Source organism: Rhipicephalus microplus, chromosome X (assembly GCF_043290135.1).
Source record: "Rhipicephalus microplus isolate Deutch F79 chromosome X, USDA_Rmic, whole genome shotgun sequence".
In the NCBI taxonomy this organism is placed as follows: domain Eukaryota; kingdom Metazoa; phylum Arthropoda; class Arachnida; order Ixodida; family Ixodidae; genus Rhipicephalus; species Rhipicephalus microplus.
The window spans coordinates 80,334,801-80,362,482 of record NC_134710.1 but is presented as its reverse complement, the minus strand read 5'-3'; the positions used below and the strand labels follow the sequence as shown (position 1 = coordinate 80,362,482).

General features: G+C 47.5%; 1 protein-coding gene across 3 annotated transcripts in view; it reads left to right on the top strand.

Moving 5' to 3' along the window:
* The first annotated feature begins 710 nt into the window (after positions 1–710).
* The window catches only part of Atx-1 (Ataxin 1), a 187,311-nt gene continuing 160,339 nt past the window's right edge, over positions 711–27,682 (top strand). For all 3 annotated transcript variants that reach the window (XM_075877198.1, XM_075877197.1, XM_075877196.1), the window contains exons 1-2: positions 711–845; positions 20,635–20,767. In XM_075877198.1, coding sequence (XP_075733313.1) covers positions 20,713–20,767 — 55 coding nt within the window. In that variant the 5' untranslated portion in view covers positions 711–845; positions 20,635–20,712. The remainder of the gene's footprint in view (positions 846–20,634; positions 20,768–27,682) is intronic.

The following is a 27,682-nucleotide window of genomic DNA, read 5'->3' as shown; positions in this document are numbered from 1 at the left end:
GCAAGCTGGAGTCGGGTCAAGTTCAAGTTTCAACCTGTTCAGAGCTATCTTTACACACGCTGCTCCCGGGAGAAACCAATCGATGACGCACAAGCGCCGTCTCCGCCTCTCTCGCCCGCCGCACGCGGTCCCGAAAATGAGGGCCAAATACAGCGCTATCTCTGTGGGATGATGATCCTTCGTTGGAGGGATGCAAACGTGTAATTTCGTGCGCGAAAATCCGGTCGCTTTCAGTGGCCGACTATCTGAAGTTAGCGGACTAGCGAGCCACCTATTAGAGGGGATAGTACATGAGATCGCTTGAATTTGTCATAACGTTTCCTTCTGTAATCCAAAAAAAAAAAAAAAAACCTGCAACTTGTTACCAATACACGGGCAACGTGTTGGTAGAGCGAGGTCACATATCAGCAGTATAACAGGTTGACAAGGAGAAAGCTTAGAGGCGCTTATATTTTATAACAATGGGTGCGCACGTAGGTGTGTATTATATACAGATAGACATCTGTGAGCTTGCCGATTTGTTTCGCAGTTCCAAGGTCAACCGACGAGGAAGTGTGAAAGTGAGAAGGGAGAGCGCAGCGGACACGAGTGAGAGAACACCGGCAGCCGCGCCGACTCGCCAGCGCGCTGCTAGCGCCGCCGAGTCGTTGTGCGGCGGCCTGCGGAGGCAACCCGGGCTGTCGCCCGCGGCCGATAAGCGAGGGCGCCGTTGAGGTTTGCAATGGCCGCTACGGGCCGTATTTCAAAGGCGCATCAGCGGACCAGCGCTTCTGACGCCTCGCCGCCGTGCAACTGGGCCGCAGCTCGGGCGACTCTCGTCTGTCAACAGCTACTGACAACGCTTTGTGAGTGCCGTTCTCGACTCCCTCGACTCGCGCGCGCCGACACGCGCGCTCCTCAGCTGGCTTTGCTCGCTCGCGGCAACGCGCCAGTGACAGTCGCGGCTGTCACGATGTCATCAGAATGCGATTTGAAGGCGATTAACTTGCGCAGATTCCAACCTATTTCGAAAGTTTGCGGCATAAAACTTGCGGACGACAGTGAGCCCAATACGGCGCGGTGACAAATACTCGGATTTTTTAGTTTATTTCCTGAGCCTACTTTATTTAGCGAGCGAGTCCCGCTTTTGAAATGCAATGATTCTGGTATACGGGGCCCAAACGATATAGCGCAGTATCCGTAAAAGTTTTAACTGATGTCGAAATGTTTTCGTTATACCTACAGGGGCAACTGTTACCTGTTGAAACCAAATGTAATCGTGCCGGGTCAGTAGAGTCAAGAATATGTGATGATCCCTGTTCGTTGGTAAACCTCGAATTTGCAGCAGACGACAGCAACACCGCCCAATCACCCCCGCCAAGCGCGCAACCCGCTCAAATGAAAGCAGCAGTGCGAAAACAGAGGCAGCAAAGACCAAAGCGCTGGTGAAATGTGAAAAGTAAATCGTTTTACGCGGAATCGGACTGTCGATGAAGGGTAAGAGAGCCTTCGGAGAAATCTTTGACTGAGGCGCTTGCAGACGGCGCACTTAGCAGTTCGCTCCCTGTGGGGGCGCCGTTGCAGACAGCAAAGCAGCGTTCCTGACGGTGGTGCACTCCGTTAGGCGTACGGAAACGCATGTGGTATATTTAGAATCGCCGTGCGTGGACCGCTGGGCCTGCGCGCATTGCACACATCTGCTGCTGTGCAATCTTGCTTTTTCTTTGCTCTAAAATATGGCGCGTGCGTTGTGTTTGCTTTCCTGTGCCAGCAAGCGCACCGGTTGTCAGTTCGAGCTCCACGTGCGGCGGCACTATCAGGGACAGTGCAGTCCTCCGGGACATTCTATCTCTCGCTCTCTCCTCCGTTTCTGGCACCGTACATGCAACGCTAAAATGCGTGGAACGCTTGCCCCTCACCTACCCCACTGCCATCTATAGTTTGCGTGCAAAACCCCTTGCGCGTTCTGTCGAGGTCATGGTACAAACAAGCTGCTGTTGGACCGTCGTCGTAGTATATAGACGCAACAGAGCTGCATCCTTTAGTTCGTTAGTTAGTTAGTTAGTTAGTTAGTTAGTTAGTTAGTTAGTTAGTTAGTTAGTTAGTTAGTTAGTTAGTTCGTTGGAGAGGGGCCGTGAATGCATGAAAGACAGAGACAGATGATCTACCGATTCATATACATCGAAATGTGAGCACCGTGGTAAGAATCGAACCCGCTACTTTTGGGCCAGCAGCTGAGCTCCGTAGCCGCTGTAACACCGTGGCGGACAGTCCCAGTGTCACGACGCCCCTGTAATGTAGCTTCCAGCGCAAAATAATATGACAGATTACCCCAAGACTGCTGAAGAAAACTATATATATAAAAAATGAGGTGCACGTCAGGTTATGTTGTTATATGCATTCATGCGCTGTGCACAGACATCACGTGATCGAAAATTGGGGAGCCTCAGCTCTGCGGTACAGCAGAATTGTGCTGTCGTCTCTGCACTTGAGAAAATTAGCTCGAGCTGAGCTTTTGGCATGCGCAACGCTGTCATATATCTCGAGCATTCGGTAACACCCCTCGCAACGTACGCGCCTCGCTTGCGTGTATACGCTGTTAATATAGAGGCTTGGTATTGAGGGACACTTGAAATGAGCGTGCCCAGCGAAAGGCACCTGTTGCGCGTCCACGGATTGACGACGCTCCCGTCCCAGTATTTGGGCGTTGCGTGGTTGCCCGAGTCCGTTGCCCGTTGTTATTTATTGGTAACTATGTCGTGCCATTATTAGAAAAGCCCATGACATTGGTAGAAAAGGCAAAGTATGTTGTCTTTCTTCGTGTGTCTTTTTTTATTGGCTCTAAGACCCAGGATGCACTTGTCTGATTGGTTTCCTTTTCTTTTTGTAAATAACGAAATACTATAGCTTTAATGGGTAAAACACTGTTACAGAATTAAAAAGAAAAAGAAAGTTAGCCATAAATGGTGTTAATCATAAACGATGTCACGTAAGATTTTGTTGCGCTTGATCACCGTAGCTTTTGTTCCCGAGCGATGGCGTGTACAGCGGATAACTTCAGGAGATCGATCAAGAAGCACGCACTTTTAGAATTACTTTATAAAATAATTATACCTAAGCCAGGTGAAAACTTAGAAATTAGGGTGCGTACAAGCGAACCTTTTTTTTTTTACACCCCTGAGGGTGGTATGTAAATCATTCTGTCAAAAGACGGACCTTCTTAGTGTGCTGTGGCGTTACACCTTTCACAATGAGTGCCATTTCGGCTCCTCAGGTAAAGGCTGTCCAAGCAATGTATGGAGCGTTAGGGTGCCGTATAATATTGCTGGCAATCAGAGACATTATGAACATTAGAAGAAGCTCGTGATGTAGCTAACAACTGTTTTTTTTTAAACTGGCTAAACACATGGGGGGGGGGGGACACTTTCGAAAGTTTAAGAGAGAGAGAGAGAGAGAAAATTTATTGCGGAAAGGCAGGGAGGTTAACCAGAAAACATATCCGGTTTGCTACCCTGCACTGGGGAAAGGGTAAGGGGAAAGGGAGGAAGAGAAGCACAAACACATATACACACACTCGCACACAGTAGTGTCACAATCGTTCAACGAGGCGGGTCGCTCGCAGAAACTTCATCAGCGCCTTCGTTGCTTTCTGGCGTGAAGCTCGATCTTTCCGACATTCCAAGATTGACTGCTCAGAAAATGGCTGGTCGTCGAGGCGAGAAAACACTGCTGAGAGGGACTGTCGCTGAGAGCTGTACTGGGGGCACTGACATAAAATATGTTCAATTGTTTCGTCATTGTCACAATGATCGCATGTAGCGCTGTCTCTCATTCCGATGCGGCAGGCAAAAGCGTTCGTGAAAGACACCCCAAGCCACATACGGCAGAGAAGGGTCGTCTCGGATCGGGGTAGGCCAGATGGAATAGTAAGTTGTAGGCATGGGTCCAGGCGGTGAAGACGGGTGTGGAGAAAACCGGGCGTATTCCGCATAGACCTTGCGACATCCTGCGCAAGCGTATTAATCTTTGCTGCTGCGTCGCTTCTTGATAGTGGAATAGGTTCCATCACTCCATTTTCGTGAGCATTCTTAGCTGCATTGTCGGCATGCTCGTTACCGATGATGCCGCAATGGCCTGGTAACCACTGAAAAGATATGTCATGTCCTTCGTCTATTAGGTGATGGTACAGTTGTCGTGTTTCGAGCGCCAATTGATCTTGAGGTCCACGACGTAGAGTATTGTGTAGACATTGGAGAGCTGGTTTCGAATCAGTAAAAATGCTCCATTTTTGTGGTGTCTCTTGGTCAATCCTGCGGAGTGCGCTGCGGAGTGCCGCGAGCTCCACGGCTGTCGATGTCGTCTTGTGTGACGTTCTGAACTGGATGGTTTCGGCTCTTGCTGGGAAGATCACAGCTCCTGCAGATCCTCCAACAGTTGTCGAGCCATCCGTGTAAAGTTTGACATGATCTTTGTATTCTTCGTGTAGCATGAGTAGAATCATCTGCTTTAAAGCTGGCGCCGAGAGCTCCGCCTTCTTGCGAATCCCCGGCACTGTCAAGCGCAGTTTTGGTCGGTCCAAGCACCAAGGAGGTGTTAGTATCCGTTCCGGAGGTGTGTAGACTGTTGGAAGGCACTCACGGAAAGTCAATACTCTCTTACAGAAGGAGGCACTCGGTCGATCTTCTGGAAGCGAAGCTAGGTGGTGGGCAGGGGCGCGAGCAAGGTGTCTAATATGAGCTCTAAGCACCTCCAAAGTAATGTGCACAGTGGCCGGATGATCTTTGGCGATTGCGATGGTTTCCGCTGTTGATGTACAGCGTGGTAATCCAAGACAAACTCTGAGTGCCTGGCCCTGGGCGTTTTCTATTGTGCGTATACTGCTTTTGCAAGCGTTCGTCAGAACCGGCAAGCTATACCGCAGGTACCCCAGAAACAGCGTTTTGTACAAATGCAACATCGCGTGCACTGATGTGCCCCACGTTTTGCCTCCGAGGAACTTGAAAAGTTGTGCGATGGCCGTTAGGCGCTTCTTTAGAGTGGCCACATGGGGACTCCAGCAGAGATTTCGATCGATCGTGACCCCCAAAAACCTGTGGGTCCTGGCGTAGCAGACACTGTGTCCATTGATGGCGATGGGATATGACGTCATTGCCTTCCGCGTGAACGCGACCAGCGCCGATTTCTCAGGAGAAATCTCGAGGCCTTGTTCTCTAAGGTACGCCGATATTGAATTCGCTGCTTTCTGGAGTCTCGCACGTACCTGAGGACGTGTTACACCTGATGTCCAGGCACAAATATCATCTGCATAGAGAGATATCTGCACGGAATCTGGTATGCGTTCAACGAGACCGATCAGAACCAGGTTGAACAGTGTGGGGCTCAATACACCACCTTGAGGAACACCACGGTGTGTATAATGTTCAGGAGTCGGCCCATCATCAGTTTGCATAAACAATGATCTCATATGTAGGTAGCATTGGATCCAGCGGTACACTCGCCCACCCAAACCAACTGACTCGAGGGCGTCAAGTATGGCTTCGTGAGAAACATTGTCATATGCTCCTTTGACATCTAAAAATAGTGCGACAGATAACCGTCTGCTCATTTTCTGGTGTTGTACGTAGGTCACCAGGTCAATGACATTGTCAATGGAGCTCCGTAGACGACGAAAACCGGCCATGGCGTCTGGATATATTCTATGGCGTTCTAGGAACCACTCGAGTCTGGCAAGGATCATTCGCTCCATCAGCTTCCCTACGCAACTAGCCAGCGCTATTGGGCGGTATGATGTCAGCTCTAGAGGCGATTTTCCAGGTTTGAGAAGTGCAACCAACCGGCTTGTTTTCCACTCTCTGGGGACCGTTCCATCTCTCCAAGACTCATTGAATACTTCCAGCAAAGCATTTCGTGCTCGATCACCGAGATTGCATAATAGGCGGTATGATATGCCATCCGGCCCAGGCGATGACGATCGATTGCATGAAGCAAGAGCCACATTCAGTTCTTCCATTGAAAAAGGCAGGTCCAGGTGCGGGTCAAGTGAATGTGGCGTGTAATCAGCAGTAAGGGCTTCTGTGCAATTTGGTGGGCCCGCAATCTTCCTACAAAAATCTTCCGCTACCTCGATATCCCTTCTATTTTGGAAAAGGGCCAAGGCTTTAAACGGAAAACGTTGTTGGGGAAATGTGCGTAGGCCTCGCACGGTTCGCCATATTTGAGAAAGCGGTTTGCGAGGGTCTAGACTCGCGCAAAATTTCGCCCACCGTTGAAACTCCAGTTTGTCTATACGACGCTGGATCTTCTTTTGCATGCGCCTGGCCATCCGTAGATCTTGAATGGATTTTGTGCGTCGATATCTACGCTCCGCACGCCGACGAGTCGCACGGAGTCGCTCTAACTCCATGTCCGTTTCTGAGGGCCTTGAAGAATATGCCAGCGTGCGCATCGCACTCTGCGCTGCTTGTTTGATCGCTTGCTCAATGCCAGAGGTTAAGCCTTTTTCACAAGCGTGTTCAATGTTGGTTGTGAATGCTGAAAGATCGATCCTCCGTACGGTTTTCGGCGGGTGGTCGCTAGCAAAGCCTTCGATGGTGAGATAACTGGGGATGTGATCGCTACCATGTGTCTCGATGTCTAAAAACCACTTAACGCTTGTGGCGAAGCGACGTGACACGAACGTCAAGTCCAAACAGCTGCTGTACGTTGATCCTCGCAGAAATGTAGGGCTCCCATCATTAAGTAGAGACAGTTCATGAGTCGATACAAATGAAGCCAGCCTCCGGCCCGTGGTATTGACTTTTGAACTTCCCCAGATTGGGTGGTGGGCGTTGAAGTCCCCTATAATTATCCACGGATCCGGGACGCTCGAAAGAATGTCATCCAGTCTTTGGCAATCAAAACGGGCTGAGGGAGATAAGTAGACACCTATTAATGTGAAGGTGAGGGTTTTCTGCTTCACAGTCAGGCAAACATATTGGTTCTCATCATGAGGCGACACAGGTTGAATGATGTAGGTAAGCTCCCGACGAATATACACAATGACCTTGCTGCTTTCGTTTCGGGTTTTGGACGGGATTGATTCGTAGCCAGATAGCCTGATCGGGTTTGATAATTTCGGTTCACATATTACGATGATTGGGAAAAGGTTAGAAGACACGTACTGACGAAAATCGGAAATCCGTGATCTAAGTCCTCTGGCGTTCCACTGGATGACTGATGCTTCTCTGACGTCTTTGCGGAACGATTGTTGATCTCCTGCCATGACTCTACGCGAGGGAGGCGAGGACTGGGCTCAGCGCGTCCAACACCTGTAACCCGCTTCGAGCGGTTGGAGTTCCCAGGCTTCTTAGTATGTCTGCCATGACAGCGACGAGGGATCGTAACATCGGGATGATCTGTCGATCGACCCTTGACACATCCTCAACGGAAGTAGACTCGGTGGAAGGTGTAGGGCGGCGAGGCCTCGCAGGAGGCTCCTTTGCAGGCTGTGTACTCGGAAGCGTAGGCCACTCATCCGCAGCTGTGAGCTTCTCCACTTCTTTTCGCTTCGTGCTTACTACTTCACTCGTGCTCGGAGGAAATGGGTTATGCGCAACACTCTGTCCTACACGCCTCCGTCGGCGACTACGTCGCCGCCGTACCCTTTCAGCAGCCTCTCTGTGGGTTGAATTGTCCCTAACCATTTGTTTGATAATGGCGATTTCCTTCTTAATCCGAGGGCATTCCTTGGATGCAGCATCATGCGGACCATCACAGTTTCTGCACTTCAGACTTGTTGCCCGACATGCGTCTGCAGTGTGCGGCTCAGCGCATCGGGGGCATACTGTGGTGTTTGTACATACACTCTTGATGTGACCAATTTTCATGCAGTTATGGCACTGGAGTGGTTTAGGGACAAATGGTCGAACAGAATGTCGGAAGTGTCCCACTTTGACATGCGACGGAATGGAATCTCCTTTGAACATTATCTTTACACATCGGGTGTTTCCGAGGCGAAGTACATTCGCGATGAGAACTCCTTCGTTCGCTGGTTTTATGAGAGTTGGGAGGTCCGAGTTTGCTATGGCCAAATCAATGTCGTAGATTACTCCCGCCGTGCAGGCACCGTCCATTGGAATAACCGGTCGTACTTTGATGCCTCCCAAATCTGATACTCTGCGAAGCTTGTCTATGGCGCTGGCAGTCATTGTGTCCACAGCTAGAATATTCTTCCGCGTGTTCACCCGGATATCCTTAATGTCGTTTGGTGCTACCCCCTCAAAGTACATAGAGAGAGCTTGCCTGTTTACTGCTCGAAGGCTGATGGTGGAGTCCTCGGGCATGAAGAGAATGGTGTGCGGCCAGCATTCTCCTTTTGACTGAGACGTTAATGTCCCTGCTGGTGAAGACGACTTGATACTTCTTCTTTTGGCCTTCCTGCTTCTCACGGTCTCGAAGTCGTCATCCGACGAGTCGTCGCCAGTGGCCGAGTACAGTTCCGTGTCCTCGCTGGTGCTCGAACAGGTGCTTCGTTTCCGCGACGAGCTTGCCAAAGGTGGTCTATGGTCGGACATAGCCGCAGAAGGCTCCACGTCCACAGCCATGATGCAGTGACTATCACCGTTGGCCTCACTGGTTCTGGGCCAGGCGCGCTGATTTACCGAGGAGCTCGCCATAGCAGACCTCTGGCTGGGCGGACCAGTGGATGACTCCGCGTCCGTCGCCTTGGGGCAGGGAGCAGCGTCTCCCGTAGAAAGCGAAAAACTTGATAACAATGCTCGGAGCCGAAAGCAGAAGCGTTCTATGAAGAGACACTTCGTCGTCGTCTCCTTCGAAAGTTTAGCGTGGTAAAGTCGCTATATGTCACGGATAAGGTTGTTTACAACCATACAAGCGTCATCACGATTGAAGCCCTGCAACGACGCCCCGAGGGATAGAATGATGGGTGATCTTCGGGAAAGCTCAAGCTGGAGAAATTAAATTTCTAAACAACAGCTTCATTTCGTGAAACAATCGAAGATAGAATGGGAACGCGCCATAGCGCACATTGAGGGTGCACAGCCGGACTGGAGACGCGTAAATTGAAAATTATATCGGGCCAAGCACGACAGCGCAGCTTCGTAAGGTGAATCCTGACAAAGGAAAGACAGTACACCGGCCCAATAAAATTTTTGAAAAGAAAACATGTCAGACAGAAGAATCACGCTCTTGTGCTGGCCGGGACAAGCGAGATCTTAGCACGCAGTTGCGACGTCGAAGCTGCTCACGGGCCTGCACGTAAATCAAGGCATGCACTTGAAAGTGACAAGGACAGACTACCTAATGAAGCCAGCTTTCCCTGGTTCCCAGGGTTGTGTACAAGATTCCGTTTGCAGATTTAGAAAGTGTTTATACCGAAAAAGCGGATAACTTTATAGCGTCTGCGACAGCGCGTCAAAGTGATGGGGAAAAGAAGAAAGCGGTGTCAAATGCACTATACGACTGATTACATCGTTGTCTAAATGAATGTTCGAAAATCGGCAAGGAAATAGACTGGAAAATGATGACTAAATATCAACTACCTTGATATATGCAGGGCGCACTCTTAATCGAAATGGAAACCTAACCTTTGCGCCACTGCTTATGTTACGTGCTGAAACCTTTTTAAGAGACACTTCGAGCTGATTGTCCTCGTTGTCAGCAAGGCTTCCGTATGGAAGCTAAAATTTTGTTTCTTTTAAACTTTTTTTATGGGTGTACTTTTTCTTTCTCTTGCGATGCTTCATCCCGACCATACGTGTTCCCCGCGAACTCTCGATTTTATTAACTTCCCCTGTCAGCTGTTTCTGTCTTCATTCACTCGGTGCTACTCTTTTTCTTTTCTTCTTCAACTCGGCGTTTAACTCGAAGCCATAGTTACGGGTCTTACCGCCGCTGCGCCAGCGCTTTGACTTCGTCGGTTTTCGGAGTGGTCTTGTTGTTGTTGTGTGTGTTGTTGTTGTTGTGGTTGTTGTTGTTGCTCTGCTGCCGCTGCTATTATTACTAGTAGTAGTAGTAGTAGTAGTAGTAGTAGTAGTAGTAGTAGTAGTAGTAGTAGTAGTATAGCAGCAGCAGCCCCAATACAGCCGCTGAACATTTCACCTGGTTCTTGTGCCCGTGTACGCATGCAGCTGTTCGGTGCACAACTTCCGCACGACAGGGCAACCGAAAACAGCAAATACTGCTTGCTCGAAAACGGACCGATTTTCGAACTCGGATTCGTGGTTCGTACATATATATATATATATATATATATATATATATATATATATATATATATATATATATATATATATATATATATATATATATATATATATATATATATATATATATATATATATATATATATATATATATATATATATATATATATGTACGAACCAGGTGTGTATATATATATATATATATATATATATATATATATATATATATATATATATATATATATATATATATATATATATATATATATACCAGAGCTTCTCCACATTGACCAGTTCACGGTGCTCAACTTAGCAGCGTCTTCACACCTGTTGGGTCCTCTGACTTTTTTTCGTAGGAAGCCAGCCAGTTCTCGACGTTTTGATTTTTTTTCGTATCTGCAAATGACCGGGAGGGCGGTCTCGCTGGTGAAAAGTGCTCGGCAGCCACGAGTGGTGGTGACTGTTGGGAAACGTCGTGCGCGGGATCGTAGTTCCACGATGCAGGCGCCGTGGGTATCTCCACCAAATGTAAAGAGGTGTGCAGCAGTCCACGTGCTATACCCTCACAGCCACAACGCATGCGCCGAGACACCTGCCGCACCCAAGCGCGAGGTGAAAGAGCGTCGCCGAGTCGCTCATTTTCCCCCCGCTTGGGAGCGGCAGGGGCCCCGGCACGTTCGTTGCGGTTGGTAGCTCTAGAAGTACGCAGGTGGAACAAGATGATGTTGCTCGAACGCCGATCTCGTGCCTTCTCGCGGTGATGACAGTTGAGCTTGTGGTATCTACGTTTTCCATTTTCCACTTGCACGCCACCTGTTTCCGTTATCTGTCGAAGAATCATTGTGTATGGTCCCTTGAAGGATAATTAACTGGGCAGCCCACGGAAAGTAGCAAACTAAGGGCGCGGACGTGACACTAAAAGCTCCGAACTTAAAACACGTCTTATTTGTGAAAGAGCTCTTCATGAAACATACATGTTATGTATAAAGCAAGGATGTAGCCCTCGCAAACGGGAGATAGTTATGGACACCGGTCACGTGCTCCACTCTCCGGAAACTTCAGTACACCATAAAATACGTGCCATAAGTGAAATGAAGTCGCATAGCCATATAGTAACGCCCACATATATCCATCCAACCTTTCAGCACCACTTCCAATGCCTTTAGTCAAGGGAAGGCACCCGTTTCTAACAATCCATCTTGACTCACATTTTCTTGTTGTAGTGGAAACGTCCTGTATGTTTTTGAGAAACGGTACTCTCGTGTCGCGATGATTCCAGAGCCCCATATTTGTATTTCTGTTGAGCGTGAAACCTGCCTACGCTCGTGCAGGTCGCTTAGTGGTCGCAGACAACAGTTCAATTACTCTGTTTCGAACAGTATACAGTGCACTTCCAAAGAACCACATGTACGAACACAATGACTGTGACAAGCTACGAGATCGTATGCCGAAATATGTACGAGGTTGACAGGATACTTGGACTTTCTGGTACTCATGTTTGGAATGAGATTTCCACAAATATCGAGATGAATAAGGATGCTCAACGATCATCTAGGCTTCCTTTACTCGACGTCAAAAAAAAAAGAGGGCGGGGGGGGGGGGGGGGGTACTTTACATTAGCTGCGTCAAGCTTAAGAAACAGCGAAACTGGTCGATCTTTGGCTTTCTTGGCTGATGCTAAGTCTTTCCTTTGCGTGGACAAAGTAGAATCGAACTACAGCCTGTCAGTGACCATGCAAGAATGTCCGAACTCCACCGCCAGAAACTAACGTGCTAACCTGGCTTTCGCCATCCCGATAAAAGCGTGGACTTTTCGTCACTCGTATTCGACTCGCACCACTCGGCGCAAGCTCGGCGCGGCGGCTGCGCTTACTTTCTCCGTCTGTGGGCGTGGCTTGGAGGTGGCTATATTGGCCGCGAGGGCCTCCTCTAAAGATGTCATTACTGCGATCGTTATGACGTCACAGGTGGGATAGTAATTGTGGAATACGGCAGCTTTGCTTTCGCGCCGCCACTTGCATCGTCTCTCACGGCTGCACTGGTTCTTGGTCGTGATTTTACGATGCAAATTAGACACGAGAGTGCCAACTGGGGAACCGATTCGCAGTTTGCTTCCCTGTATCATCAGGTATTACCGCTTCTTTAAGCCCTGAGCTTCAAAACAAAGAAAAACACGCACGGTGTCCACAGCAAAAACGCAGAAAATGCGGTGTTCTAGCAGACAACACAACCCGGCGTCTTATGAGTGGCGTCATCACGTAGGTGACGCCACGGTATGTCCTCACAGCCAATACTCCTCGGTACATGCACGGCTAAGCAGCGTAAACCCAGGAGGTGCGCAGGTGAGGCTTGGTTATTGATAATAGTAAGCAATGGCGTGGTGTGATTTCCGCAGACACCCGACGTTTTACCTCGAGCATTAAGAGCTTCGCTCTTAAAAACAATCACCAAACCACGGTGGCCGCAGTAGTCTGGCTATGCCGCTCGGCTGGTCATCAAAAGGTCGCGGGATCGATTCCCGGCGGCGGCAGCCACATTACAATGACGGCGAAATGTTACAGGCGTGTGTGCTTCCAAATAGGTGTACGTTATATAGCACCACGTGGCCAAAATTTGCGGAGCGCTCCACTACAGCGTCTCTCACAGTCATATCGTAGCTTTAAGACGTAAAGACCCTCAATTACAATAATTAAAAAAACAATCACAGCATATGAAATGAGACTTGGGATTCTTTAAAATGATACCGCACATCTCCAATAATTCTTATGAATCCTGAACTAGCATTAGCGTCACAAGGTGCACGTGCGCGTGCACACACACACACACACACACACACACACACACACACACGCACACACACACACACACACACACACACACACACACACACACACACACACACACACACACACACACAAGAATAAAGAATAGCGCGAATCACTGATCGGTTCTCAACCGGCAATTTGTCCCCATTAGGACTTTCGCCGACATTTTTTCAACTCCACGTGCCCTCTTGGTTATACTCTCTATTTCCTTTTAATGGCACCTTTTGCGCAAGATGTGAGCAGCCTATATAACTTTTCCCTGTAATTTGGAAGGCCAGATCTGGTTGAAACATTCAGCTTCATATACGCTCAGGAAGTCCATTATAATATGTGCGTATCAAATTTCTCCAGCACATTGTATTGTGCTGAGCTCTTCGCCAACCACTCGAAGTATACCGTCATATCGCCGGACATTTTGTGCTTATCACAATGAAAAGCGCCGTACAGGAAAGGTGAAAAAAAAAGGAACCGTCGACGTTCGCCTGTTCAAGAAATCGTACTGTGCCCGTTTTTGCGACTCAAGAATTGCGCTTTGTGGACCAACGCAGACACCGGACGCAGCACTTCTTTCCAATACAGAAATTCAATAGACGGTGCTTCCCTATACGCAACGCATAACATAGGGCATAGACTACCATTGCGCAATGAAAACACGGAGCGTTTGAACAATGCCAAAAGAAGGGGTATATACATACAATGGCTGGAGATTTTTATAACTACGTGTGTGTGTGTGTGTGTGTGTGTGTGTGTGTGTGCATGCGCGCGCACGTATACGCTTATCTTTTTTATCAGCATTGGCAGGCATTTTGAAAATTGCTTGCGGCAAATAGTAGCGCAGATGTTTTCACTTCGCCGTGTTGCTGCAATACATGTGTTACTGTGGGACTATAATTAACTAATGACCACTCTTTGATTGATTTGTGGGGTTTAACGTCCCGAAACCACTATATCATTATGAGAGACGCCGTAGTGGAGGGTTCCGGAAATTTCGACCACCTGGGGCTCTTCAACGTGCACCCAAATCTGAGCACACGGGCCTACAACATTCCCGCCTCCATCGGAAATGCAGCCGCCGCAGCCGGGATTTGAACCCGCGACCTGCGGGTCAGCAGCCGAGTACCTCAGCCACTAGACCACCGCGGCGAGGCAATGACCACTCTTTCAACGACTGACTTCTCACGTATTAAAGTAGCGCACGTGTTGCATTATACGAACTGAACTCTGATTTATCAAAGTATAATACATCCGGCTACAAGTATAGTACATCCGGCTAAATGGCGGCTACAAATCATGAATTGCAAAAATGTCTCTGCATTAATTTGTTCCTAAGTTAAATAACAAAACCCAATTAGTTTTTCAAATTTTTATTTCGATTTACCGCGCAAATTATGTCCACTTCTGTCATTATTCTGGCGCAGCAAACAGCGTGAAATGGGAAGTAATTCTGTTTTAGATATCTTACTGATAAAAATGTTAAACACACTTAGTGCCAGCGTTGTTCACCTCTTTTTTTTTTTCCTTCATCGTACATGCATGTTGTTCAAGGCCAGTCACACAATTCAGTTCATTATATGAATGAAGGGAAGAGTAGCACATTTCGTGCTGTTTTTTTTTTCTATTCTTCGCAGTGTTTCCTTTGTCCTCATATGTCAGCATGTACGTTGCATAAATTGCCATTGAACGCGTAACCCACCGTTGGTCAGGTTCTGTTTGAACAATTGCGCAAGGCTATTCTACGCAGCGCGATCTATACGAAAAGGATAGTTTTTTTTTTAATTTTTTTACTTTCTATTGTTAGTTTCGTTTCTAAATTATCGCACTGAGTGCCGGAAATGTCTAGCCGAATGTCACAGACCTGCAGAACACTGCTTAAGGCAGGAAGGAGAAGCCTGTTCAGCGGTCGGTGCAATGGAGCGGAAAAGATTGCATCTGTGAAAGACGCAAATTGTATTGATACGAAAAGCATGCTTAAATGCTCGTTTTTGTTTTGTTTTGTTTCTTTGTTTCTTGACCGCGTGTGGTTATATTCAACGTATTTTAAAAGAAGATGCTGGAAAATGACCACACCAATCACAACGCGCGTGTGTCCGACAATTAATGCAGCAATTTGTTGTTGTTGTTGTTGTTGTTGTTGTTTCTGTTGTTGTTGTTTCTGTTGCTTGGGAGAAAACGCAAACGATATTAATGACCGACGACTTACGGGTAGATCAAAGTGTCGTGAATCGGGAAGTCGCGTAATTAGACCGTCGCATTTAGATGATTGGATGCCGTCGCTAACACATTTGCGTTGTATTTATTGCTGACATTAACTTATCTTAAACACTAATTGTGCCCATGAAGATAGCTTATAGATAATTAACACCTGTGAACTCCTGATCAAGACTTTGATCTATACGCGTTGATCGTAGCTGTTGGTACGTCAAACGTTGAACGTGATGACGTTTAGGCTTTCTTGCACTCACAAGCGAAAACGAAAAAGGAAAGATTGATTGATTGATATGCGGGGTTTAATGTCCTAAAACCACCATATGATTAAGAGAGATGCCGCAGTGGAGGGCTCGAGAAATTTCGACCACCTGGGGTTTCTTAACGTGCACCCAAATCTGAGCACACGGGCCTACATGCAGCATTTTCTCCTCCATCGAAAATGCAGCCGCCGCAGCCAGGATTCGATCCCGACACCTGCGGGTCAACAGCCAAGTACCTTAGCCACAAGCCCACGGCGGCGGGGTGGAAATGGGAAGAAAAAGTTGTCAACAACATAGGTTGCATCCAGCTAAATGCAAAATAACCACCGATCACAGCAAAACAAACTATCCTAGTGTTATAAGGCAAACTATCAAGTAGCACAAATGTAATGACACTATAGATATATACATGTCGAGTAGAATAATACACATTTAGGTAGCACCACATTACAAAATAAAAACACATGAAGCAAGAAAGAACGAAAGAAAGAACGAACGAAAGAAAGAAAGAAAGAAAGAAAGAAAGAAAGAAAGAAAGAAAGAAAGAAAGAAAGAAAGAAAGAAAGAAAGAAAGAAAGAAAGAAAGAAAAGGAGGGAGCAATTAGTACGTTGGGCACGTGCCTTGCAAATGTTGCGTCCAAGGCTGCAGTGCTGAAATCTAGGCCATTCCAATCACAGACTGCCTGTGGAAAGAAAGAATACGGGAAAAGCTCCCCCTTGATTCGATAAGTGATTACTGCAGGCTAGTATTGACGAGATCTAACAGAAAATAATGCCAAGGAAAGTATAGTAGATGTTATTAGAAGTACTGTAAGTGTTAAGAAAAAAAAAAGTGGTTAAAAGTGTACACTGCCTGGGCAGGAACCGAACCTGCGACTTTTGAATAACGTGTCCAATGCTCTACCAACTGAGCTACCACGGCAGCTATCACCGCCGTCCACTTTATGAGGTATATATGTGCATTAAACTTAGGAGCTTTAGTCAGCGCTGCCAGTAGCCAACACTTTTTTTTTCTGCCTGTTTGGCGTCACGTAGCACGTGATGTTATTACGAGGTGGCAGCTGACCAACTATCCCTCGTATACTACCTGAAGGCACTAAGTCGGCCAAAGCGAGACTCTCGCTTAGCAGACTGGAAATGGGTTTACATCTGAGGCCTCGTTTTCCTTGTCGGTCACTATATCAGTGAGATCTAACAGACAACCAGGCCAAGTAAAGAATAGGGGATGTAATTAGAAGTAATGTAAATGTGAATAAAGAAAAGGGGACGAGAACGATAATTTGCCGTGGGCAGGGAGCAAAGCTGCTGCTACGTTCGTCCTAGGCGCTGGTCGTATCCACAATTCTCAGTCAAACAGCACGCTGCTCGGATCTCCGTACTCCTTCGCGTCCATAAACATTGACAGATAGCTGTTCCACGAATCGGAGCTTCATTGAAATTACGCACAAAAGGTTGATTTATTGATTTATTCGTGAAGTTTAACGTCCCAAAACCACCCTATGATTATGAGAGACGCCGTAGTGCAGGGTTCCGGAAAATTTGATCACCAGGTGTTATTTAACGTGCACCCAAATCTGAGCACACGGGCCTAAATAGTTTCAGCCTCCATCAGAAATGCAGCCGCTGCAACCGGGATTCGATTCCGCGACCTGCGGGTCAGCAGCCCAGTACCTTAGCCACTAGACCACCGTCGCGGTGCAGAAGTTATTTCTAGCGACATCAGTATAGGAGGGGGGGGGGGGCTATGGGAGCTGTGATTGAAGCGCTACTATGCGTGTAGGGAAGAAACACTATTATTGAAAAACCAAATTTGATTCAATGTCTAAGCAAACGCTATGTTTGTGTTTTTACAAATGACACTTCTTTCCTCCAACAATATTATGTAGCAGTAATAGCAAAGAATATATGACATTTTTTTATTATTACAAAAATTGTTCCTTTTTTTCTAGCACCCTCTGCCAACGCTGTTATTACTCAGTGCTACCCTTGCACTCCATGGAAAGGCACGCTCCTAAAATAGTTCTGCGATCCGCCATTTTATGAACTTGTATGGGCTTCTATGGAGCCTTCGCTACCAGTTGTATCTATAGACGCCGTAGTGGAGGGCTCCGGAAATTTCGACCAACTGGGGTTCTTTAACGCGCACCTAAATCTGAGCACACGGGCCTACAGCATTTCCGCCTCCATCGGAAATGCAGCCGCCACAGCCGGGATTTGATCCCGCGACCTGCGGGTCAGCAGCCGAGTACCTTAGCCACACGACTACCTCGGCGGGGCAAGCCCGTGGGCATACTTACCGCTCACTGCTGTCATCTGCTATCATCTCTACCAAAGCACTATCTAGAGCCGCGAGCACCTCTGTCGAAACACGCGCCGCCACTGCCGGGATTCGGTCCCGCGACCTTCGCGTCAGCAGCCGAGCATTATATATACATAAGCATTACACCGCTACGACCGGTCAGAGACGTAATGAAATGTGATTTTACTGTCTTTTTGCCGTACCGCATGTAATCACGTTGGTTCAGCACACGAAGAAAGCGCGAAAGTTACAAAACGCTGAACGTAACGTATTTCTGCGCATTTTAGGCGTTCTCAAAGGAATTTACCAAGTGAAATGCCGCGCCCTTATTTGAATCTTGAAAAAGAGGACGACAATACGAAGGGACATTGACATAATTTTACAACGTTGGGCTTGACACGGCAAAAGCACAAACTATTTTTTGATACTCTACAGTGAAAACTAAGTTAGGTGAGCGTCAACTTCAGGAAAATGGTGTACGCTGAGCCCGGTTTTATTTTCACAGGTAAGCGACAGCTTTCAATGAGAAATAGCGTAGATCTTCAAATAATGTGGCGCACAAGCCGAAAACAGTGCGTTTAATATACACTAAATGGTAGAATAAGCAGCGTGTTTTTTTGTTTTTTTTATGTACGACAACGGGATGTTGTGTTAAACATCAGCGCTTCACGGAAACCGCATGTTGCAAGTTTTTTGCCGGTTTCACTGCAACAATGCCGCAGGTGTTCTGGGCATCGTATCGTGTGTTTAGAAGAGCATTACATGGTTTTGAATACTTCGTACTCACTATGGGAGAGCACTTAGATGTCTCTTATGAGCCTGCGCAAGGAAGGGTGTGTTTTGACAAAGAGGTTAACGATTTTGAGTACTTGGTACTCTTCTATGGGAGAGCTTAAAGCCGTCCCGTGCCAACTGACATAATTCAATCGTTTCTACGTCGCGCAGCATGCAGTGTTCGTTTATTTATCCCATGATACAGACCCACAATTCTGTCGCCGGTTCGATTTGAGATAACTTGAACATCCTGGAAACTTAATGCGGTATTGTGAGTATTCTGCTTATACCCAAACAAAACATTATGAAATGTAACGACTAACCTTTAATTAGTATTATGCGTAGTGTTCATATTTTCCGTCAACCAATATTTGCGGTTGGAGCGGAAACCATCTACCGCTGCTGTCACAGGGGAAGCGCATGTAGGCGCGCCGACAAGCGATGCCACAGCAAGCGGTTTGGAGAAGCGCCCTCCAGGAATGTAGATTCTCCCAATAACAAAGGCTGTGAAGGCTCTACCGAATTCTACACATGGAAAAAAGAAAAATAAAACAAACAAACATGTCATATTAATTCGAATGGTCACAGGCTTTCGCCGGACCCGCATTGGAATTTAAAAAGTGTGCAATGTTTTTTGCAGTGCGAAGCATTTCTTTTCCAACTACGAAGACCTTGATCATATCTATCTATCTATCTATCTATCTATCTATCTATCTATCTATCTATCTATCTATCTATCTATCTATCTATCTATCTATCTATCTATCTATCTATCTATCTATCTATCTATCTATCTATCTATCTATCTATCTATCTATCTATCTATCTATCTATCTATCTATCTATCTATCTATCTATCTATCTATCTATCTATCCATCTATCTGACTTTTAGCTCTCCTGGCAGTTTCGATAATGGGATATATACCAAAATTGGTATGGCATAACATGACTTCATGACGAGCATAAATGACAAATCATTGGATAAACATTTTGAGATGTATGTCATGCATGTCCTGATTTACATGTCATGGTCTCGCTGTCCTTGCGGTAGTTTCGTTCATATGACATATTGCAAAACTGGTATGGTATAGCATGACTGCACGGCAAACATAAGTGACAGGCCCTAAGATGGAAATCATGACATGCATGTCATGTAAGTCATGATTGCATTTCAGACTACGCTCAACGTTCATGGTGCACTCAAGGTCGTTTGGCTATAGCTTCACATATACCAAATCTGGTATTACGTGACGTGAATGGATGACGAGGGTATATGACTAGTGCAAACACGATAATCATGACATGCGTAATGTAAGAACATGACTACGTACCACGCTCATAATGCGTTCGCGGCTGTTTCGCTACCTTAACTTATACCAAGTTTGGTATTACGTGACGCGAATGGACGAAGAATGTAAATGACACGTCCGAACATAAGAATCATGAGATGCGTGTCATGTAAAACATGACTACATGCTATGCTCATAGTGCGCGCGCCAAGTTTGGTATTACGTGACGTGAATGGATGAAGAATGTAAATGACACGTCCGAACATATTAATCATGAGATGCATGTCATGTGGAACATGACTACATGCTATGCTCATAGTGCGCTCGCGGCCGTTTCTCCAGCTTCACGTATACCAAATTTGGTGCTACGTGACGTCAATGTATGAGTAATGTATGAATGCTTGAAACATGATAATTATGACATGCATGCTATGTTGAATGGGACTACATACCACGCTCATGATGCACTTGCAGCCATTTCGCTCGCTTCACAAGTACCAACTTTGGTGTTACGGGACGTGAATGAATGACGAAGGTAAAGGACACGTCCAAACATGATGATTATGATATGATTGCCATGTAAAACAAGACTACATTTTTAACGTTGTTGTAACAAGACTACTACAAAATTTGTAACGTTTTCATTTTATAACTTCCTTTACTCTAAAATTGAATAAGATAAGACCACTCAATTATTGGCCAATCCACCACAGTATAGCCACAATAGTAGGTCAACGAGAACAAGGATGGCCAATACCGGGTCAAAGCAGCTCCGCTGTTCAAACTCTTTTTCACAGGCTCGACCAAGCGTAATCGTGGCCCACACCGTAGGCGGCCAGTGCCTCCTGGTACGGAGGGACGCGTGCCAGGTAAAGATGAATGGCTCCTCTGTGGTCCATTCTCAGCCCAGTCCACTGGCAACCATGCTGGGTAAGTCGGGAAGAAACTGTTGTCATTGCGATTTTACATGGCGTAGAGTTTGCTAGAACAATAGCTACTCTGGCGCTGCGATCGTTCAGCGACCATGGTAGTTATGGGTAGTACGTGGATTTGCTATAGTCTTCGCGCTTGTGGGCGGCGAACACACTTGTAGCTTCGTTTATTGCTGTGTTTTGGTTTTCTTTCGAAGGAAAGAACAAACCATTTTGAACTTCGTGACCCGCTTTGAAAAGGTGATCCTAAAAGGTGAAGGTGGTGAAGCGTAACTGATAAATTATTGCTGATTGTTGTTTCGTGACAAAACAGCTTCGAGCCACGCGAAGACAGAACGAACGTAAAGTACGGAGATTAGGCGAAAAATTATGTCATGTCCATTAATTTCATGCTCGCTGAAGTGCCATGCGTTGCATCTCCCACAGACACTAGCGCCAGAGTTCTCTCTACGGTGCAGGAAAAGACGGAACAACCAGCGCACTCAGCGTACAGGCTTTTCCCATAGTGTTCCGCGCACCCACGTGGGGTTCTGGGATTGCTTTAACATGACCTGCTGCGGCAATAAGACCGTAAGATCGCCTGCCTACAGCTGTACAAAACCTAATTTGCATATGCGTAGTTATATCGAGGCTGACTTAAAGCGGGCTTGAATATCATTGGTGCATGTGGACCTGTTAGCTGATAGCGGCGTTAGCAGGTATAAAATTAGAGCCTGCCTGAAATGACGGGCTCCAATGTATGCCACTTTAGCTTATTACCACTCCATATGTAATGTATAAAAGCGTCGAATGTGCGGGTGCTGTCTTCACAGTTTAGGGGTGAAGATATATGGTGTGCACGTGCTCTGCTTTGCGTACCTTCAATGTACTCAATGTCGTAGATTGAAGGTATACATGGTGGGCACAGGTTTAGCGGCTGTGTCGTGACTCTGATAAACACGATAATTTGTAGCTGTGGAAGTCACCCTTGAATGGGAAATCGACAAAAGCTACTCATTATATCTTAAATTACTAACTTGGTGACAGTTGTTTATATAGAAAAGTACCAGGACGCCACAGCATATCGATTTTCTTTGAAAAACCAAAATCGGGCGATATTCGGAATATTCATCGTCGTCTTTTCGAGGCCCCTTATCAGGTCATATCGATATCTTGTGCGCCGTACGCACAGAAAAGGCGGCCGCTAAGTCGTGCCGGAATTGCCCGTGATGAAGAAGGAAAAAAATTTTGTTATGAAGGCGCATAGCGGTTAATGTTTGGCCGGGGAAAGCGGCAAATCTTTTAACTTGTGCTAGAGGATCGTCTCATTCGCCGATTCCGTTTGGTGCTTATCTCTCTTTTTTTTTTCATTTTCGGCGCTGCGTCTAAAAACAGCAATTAGTACATTTTCGTCCGGTATAGCACATGTATAGTGTAAAACTTGGGGGCACCCACTGCGGCTCTTGTTCTTGCAAACTGTGCGACAGGTGAAAGATTGCTTTGCGGCTATTTATAGTTTAAAAAAATGGATAAACATCATTCATCGCACGCGACACTGCACGCGAAGAAGGGGGGGGGGGGGAGGATTCTCATGTATATTTCAGGTGACTTGCCGTTTTTCCTGACCGGAATATTGCTCACTTCATCGTCACCGGCGGTTCCTGTGTGACGCAACAATGAAGCAGGGTTTAATTGCGATATCACATATTGCCGCCGAAATTCGATTACAAATATATCAAATTAAGTCCTATTTGTATTTCTGAAAAAAAATAAGTACATCATAAAGGGTGACGCTTGATAGCTTTACATATCCTGTCCTGAATTTGTTTTAAAGAGTTACAAATTTTTTACTGGTCTTTTCAGAATAACCCTAGCGAATTATGTCTGTCTCGGCGTACAGTTCGCATGAAAAGACGAGAGGTGCCTTACGCTCGGAGCATTTTCACTTTTAAAAAAGTCACAGCTTTGCCGCAAAGGAGAAGCAATGAACGTGACAGCAACAAATTGGGAGGTCGCGCGAAAAATGGCAAGCAGATCGAAACGTGCCCTGCGTTTCTCACGCACAAATGATGCATGAAATGTACTCATAAGTACAGATGAATGCGAATATTACGCGTCTTACTTGTTACTTGGCTGTGTCTGAAAAGGAAGGAAGGAAGGAAAATAGGGGGAAAAGAACGGCAGGGAGGTTAACCAGCCTATAGGCAGCCGGTTTGCTACCCTGCGCATGGGAGAGGGATGGCGGAGATTAGAGATAGTGAGCAGAGAGGGAAGAGAGAAACACAGCACATTCGGCAGCACACGCGCGCACACTCAGTCATAGTCCAGTCTTGTCTTTCGCAGTGTGTGACATTGCTGTTACAGTCGCTTGTTCAAGTCCGTGTCGCGTAGGAATTTCAACAGAGCTTTCGTCGCCTTATGTTGCATTGTCTTTTCTCGGGCACTTGACAGAATAGTGTCCACAGACATTTGGCTGTTGTCAAAGTGCGCAAAAGCGGACGCCAGTGACTGTCTCTGGATTTCATACAACGGACAGTCACACAGGATGTGGTGTAGCGTCTCTTCGCAATGACAGGCATCGCAGAGAGCGTTGTCGGTCATTCATATGACAAAGGAATAAGATTTTGTAAATGCCACTCCTAGCCATAAGCAAAGAAGAAGGGTGGCTTCTCTTCGGTCGAGTCCAGTGGGCATGCGGAGAGCCATCAAAGAGGACAGGTGGTGTTGACGATTCGTATCGATGCTTGGTGGGCACCATATTGAAAACGTGATTTCACGCGCAAGTCGTCGAAGATTACTGGCAGCATCGGTCCGCGAAAGTGGTATGGCTTCTTCTCGTGTTCCTTCAAGGGCTGCCCGCGTGGCAGTATCGGCATGTTCGTTCCCTATGATGCCGCGGTGACTTGGCAGACATTGAAGCGTCACATGATGCCCTTTCTCGTGTGAAGTGTGGAGAAGGCATCGAATTTCGAAAACAAGCTGTTCGTATGGCCCGCGACGCAGTGCTGAGAGCACAGATTGTAGGGCAGCCCTTGAGTCGCTGAAAATCGACCATTGTTGCGGTGGTTCCCGATAGACCACACAGAGTGCAGCGCGCAAAGCAGCTAGTTCTGCTGCTGTAGATGCCGTGGAGTGGTCAGTATTAAAGCTGATGGTAACACCTCTTGCTGAGACAACTACTGCCCCTGACGAAGACTTTGGTTCGTGGAACCATCGGTGTATACATGTATGCTGTCTGAATATTTCTCGTGCAAAAGAAGAAGAGACAGTTGTTTCAGCACGGGCGACGAAAGCTCAGATTTCCTCCAGATCCCTGGTGCACTAAAATGCACTGTGGGTCGAATAAGACACCAAGGCGGTATGAGTGGTTTAGATGCAGGAGTGAAGCCCGGGGGAAGTTTATCGTTGTATTTCACAATCATTTTGGCGAACGATGCTTGGCGCCTCTCTGAAGGCAACAGTGCAAGGTGATGACAGGGATCACGTGCAAAGTGTCTGATGTGTGTTCTCAAAACTTCTACAACAATCTGAGTTTGTATCAGATAGTCACCAGCAATTGCAATTGTGGCTTCCGTTGACGTACATCTGGGCAGACCGAGGCACACTCTCAGCGCTTGGGCTTGTACTGCCTGTAGAACACGAACATTGGTCTTGCAGGTATTGCTAAGCACGGGCAAGCTATATCTGAGGAAACCGAGAGACAGGGCTCTGTAGAGCTCCATCATTGCGTCTACTGACATTCCCCACGTCCTTCCTGCCAGGAACTTGAACTGTTGGGAAATAGCGGTCAGGCACTTCTTCATATAGGTCACATGCGGACTCCAACAGAGGTCCCTATCAATAATGATGCCCAGAAACCGGTGGGTTTTGGCGTAAGAAATCGGTCGCCCGCAGATTGAGATGACATAAGGGGTCATTACTTTGCGAGTTAAGGCCACCAGCGCGCATTTTTCTGGTGATATGCTGAGACCTTGGTTTAACAAGTAGTTGGCAATCATAGTTGCTGCTTTTTGAAGCCGGGAACGTATCTGAGGGCGTGTTACTGCCGAAGTCCAGACACAGATGTCGTCTGCGTATATTGAGATTATATTGGTGCTTGGCAAGTATTCGGCAAGGCCAATTAGTGCAAGATTGAATAGCGTCAGGCTAAGAACTCTACCTTGAGATAGCGTCTCGTAGTTAGGTCATCTTCTGTTAACACAAAGAATGATCTTGCAGCCAGGTAACCCGAAATCCACCGAAAGACTCGACCACCAAGGCCAACCACCGCAAAAGCATCCAAAATGGCTTCATGTAGTACATTATCATAAGCGCCTTTCACGTCTAGAAACAAAGCTGCAGATAGTCGCTTACGGGATATTTCGTGCTGAACATACGAAACTAGATGAACGACATTGTCAATAGAAGAGTGGTCGCGTCGGAAACCAGCCATTGAATTCGGATAAATCTTGTAGTATTCAAGATACCTCTCCAGGCGGCTGAAAAGCGTGCCGTTTTCGCAACGGGGACTGTGCAACGAGTGCAGTGAACTTTGTGCGCCCGGTAACTACAACAGGATCGTTCCGGTGAGAGTCCAAGGCGTGCGATCACGGAGGAAGGAAAGGTAGGAGAGGGCATGCCCAGCCGGCGCGCGGCGTGAAAAGTGTGGAGGAAATGACATCATGGCGGTCATATTCACTGGGCACAATGGCGGCGTTGCTATGGTTACGTTTTGCGCATTGGAGCTGGTCTAGCAGTGAGCGGCTGCGGCTGGCGGTGGCATGTGTGCCTCCCCAGGTCTCGTGCTGAGCCGTGGCGGACAATATCCGTGCTCTGCGCCACGTTAGTGTTTACGCAGTGTTCTCCTGAGAGTTACTGTACTCTTAGTAACGTTTACAAATCCTCTTGTTCATCACGGGGTTTCAACAGTGCGTAGAACGAGTGCATATTCATATGTCGTGCGACGGATGACGCAGATGAAGCAATTAGTGTTCAGTGAAATTGCGTTGGGCACCATGACGAAGCGGAACGACGACGAACGCCTGGCAGGTCAGTGACTGTTGGGCAGTGCTCCTGCTTGTGACAACGGACGACGCTGTTGAGCCCAGCAAGACGCAATGAGGACCATGTGCACATACGTAGTTCATGTTGTGTGTGTACACACACTGGAAGGGCGTCCCAGCTACAACCGTTCAGCAAGGCCGGTCAATCGCAAAAAGTTCAGCAGCGCTTTCAGGGCCCTCTTCTGTGAAGTCGCATCCTGACGATACTGCAGAATTTCCTGCTCCGACAGAGGCTGATCATCTAATTTGTTGAGTTCCCTGCGAAGGCATAGTCGCCACCTACTATACGCTAGGCACTCACAAAGAACATGTTGAATGGTTTCCTCCTTGCCACAGTGGCCACAGGCTGCGGTGTCGGCCATCCCAATGCGGAAAGCGTAGGCGTTGGTAAATGCAACGCCCAACCACAGCCTACATAACAGGGTCTGGTCTGCTCGGCGAAGCCTCGACGGGACTTGAAAACTTAGCGTAGGGTCAAGCGAGTACAGTCGGGCATGCTTGAAGTGCGGCTGATTCCATTGCGATGTGGTTTTCCGGCGAGCAAGTCTGCGGAGCTCTCGTGCAGCATCCGTCCTAGAAAGTGGTAGTCGCAGTTTATGATTTTCTGTGTGGGCTGAGCGGGCAGCTTGATCGGCCCGTTCATTGCCGATGATTCCGCAGTGACTGGGCAACCACTGAAATGTAATTTGGTGCCCTTTCTCAGTCAGGTGGTGTATAATCTCTGCTATCTCTAGTACCAGCTGCTCGTGTGGTCCACGGCGTAAGGCTGATAGTATGAGTGCGCGTGCGTTTTTTTTCCCTCTCTCTAACCCCTCTTTCTTGCCCCTACTTCCCCACCCCCAGCGCTGGGTAGCAAACCAGATGCAAATATCTGGTTAACCTCCCGGCCTTTCCTTTCTCACTCACTCACTCATGTTGTGTGTGTACAGTAAGAACTTGCATGTGGGTATTAAAACACCTTTTCTCTTCCGCTTCGTATACTTTCCCCAAGCATTACATGTAATCTCAACGTAACAGCAACCGCGTTCAAGTGTCACTTGCACCGTGCTCAAAGTCACCACGGTCGCAGAATGCTGACGCCGGTGAGGTTCACGCGGAACACGGACACAGTGGCAGGACGCTGCGTCGGCTGCGTGGCGGAATGCAACCGTAGGAGGCGCACGACCGATCGTGTTATCTGTACATTTGCTGAATTAATGAAGTGAAAACACTCACCGTTGTCAGTGCATCTAGCGCGCGTTCTCTTGTACTTGCTTCGTTGTCGGTGAGCTGTTACTCGCTGTTAATACTGGGACGAAATGATTTCGCCGAAGGTGTTGCGCCGGCCCAGAGTGTTGAGCCCCGTTCCATTAGTTTCGGATCGTCACGACACACGCGCTGCGCAGCCCACGTGCTTTCCGAACCGGAGAGAGGGTCGTGCCTTCTGCTGTACATTTGGATGTAAACAAGAGAGGATAATTCGCCTACTCAATATGGCCGACTTCCGGCTTCATCGCGGCTTCACAACGAGTGACGTCAGGGCCTCTCCTACCTTTCCTTCTTCCGTGCGTCCGATCCTCCGCACCGCGAGATAAAGGCGTGCGGGTGAGCGTCTGCCCCCCCCCCCCCCCCTTCTTCTCCGCGGGGCAAAGTACGAGCATGGGAGATGAGAGCGCGCGTCGCCGCATTATTACCATCTGGTGACGCACGCTCATTGCGCCATCTCGCTGGTAGTGCTGAAAACACTGCAGTTCCTCCGAGATGGCCATTGCAGCGGTAAGCGGTATAGATATGAAAAGCTGGCCGTTTGAACGTTGAAGAAGGTGCTCCTTCGTGGCTGAGTGGCTAGCGCCTCGCTCTCACAATTAAGAGGGCGGACGTTCGTTCCGCTCGCTGGAGTATTTTTCTGGATG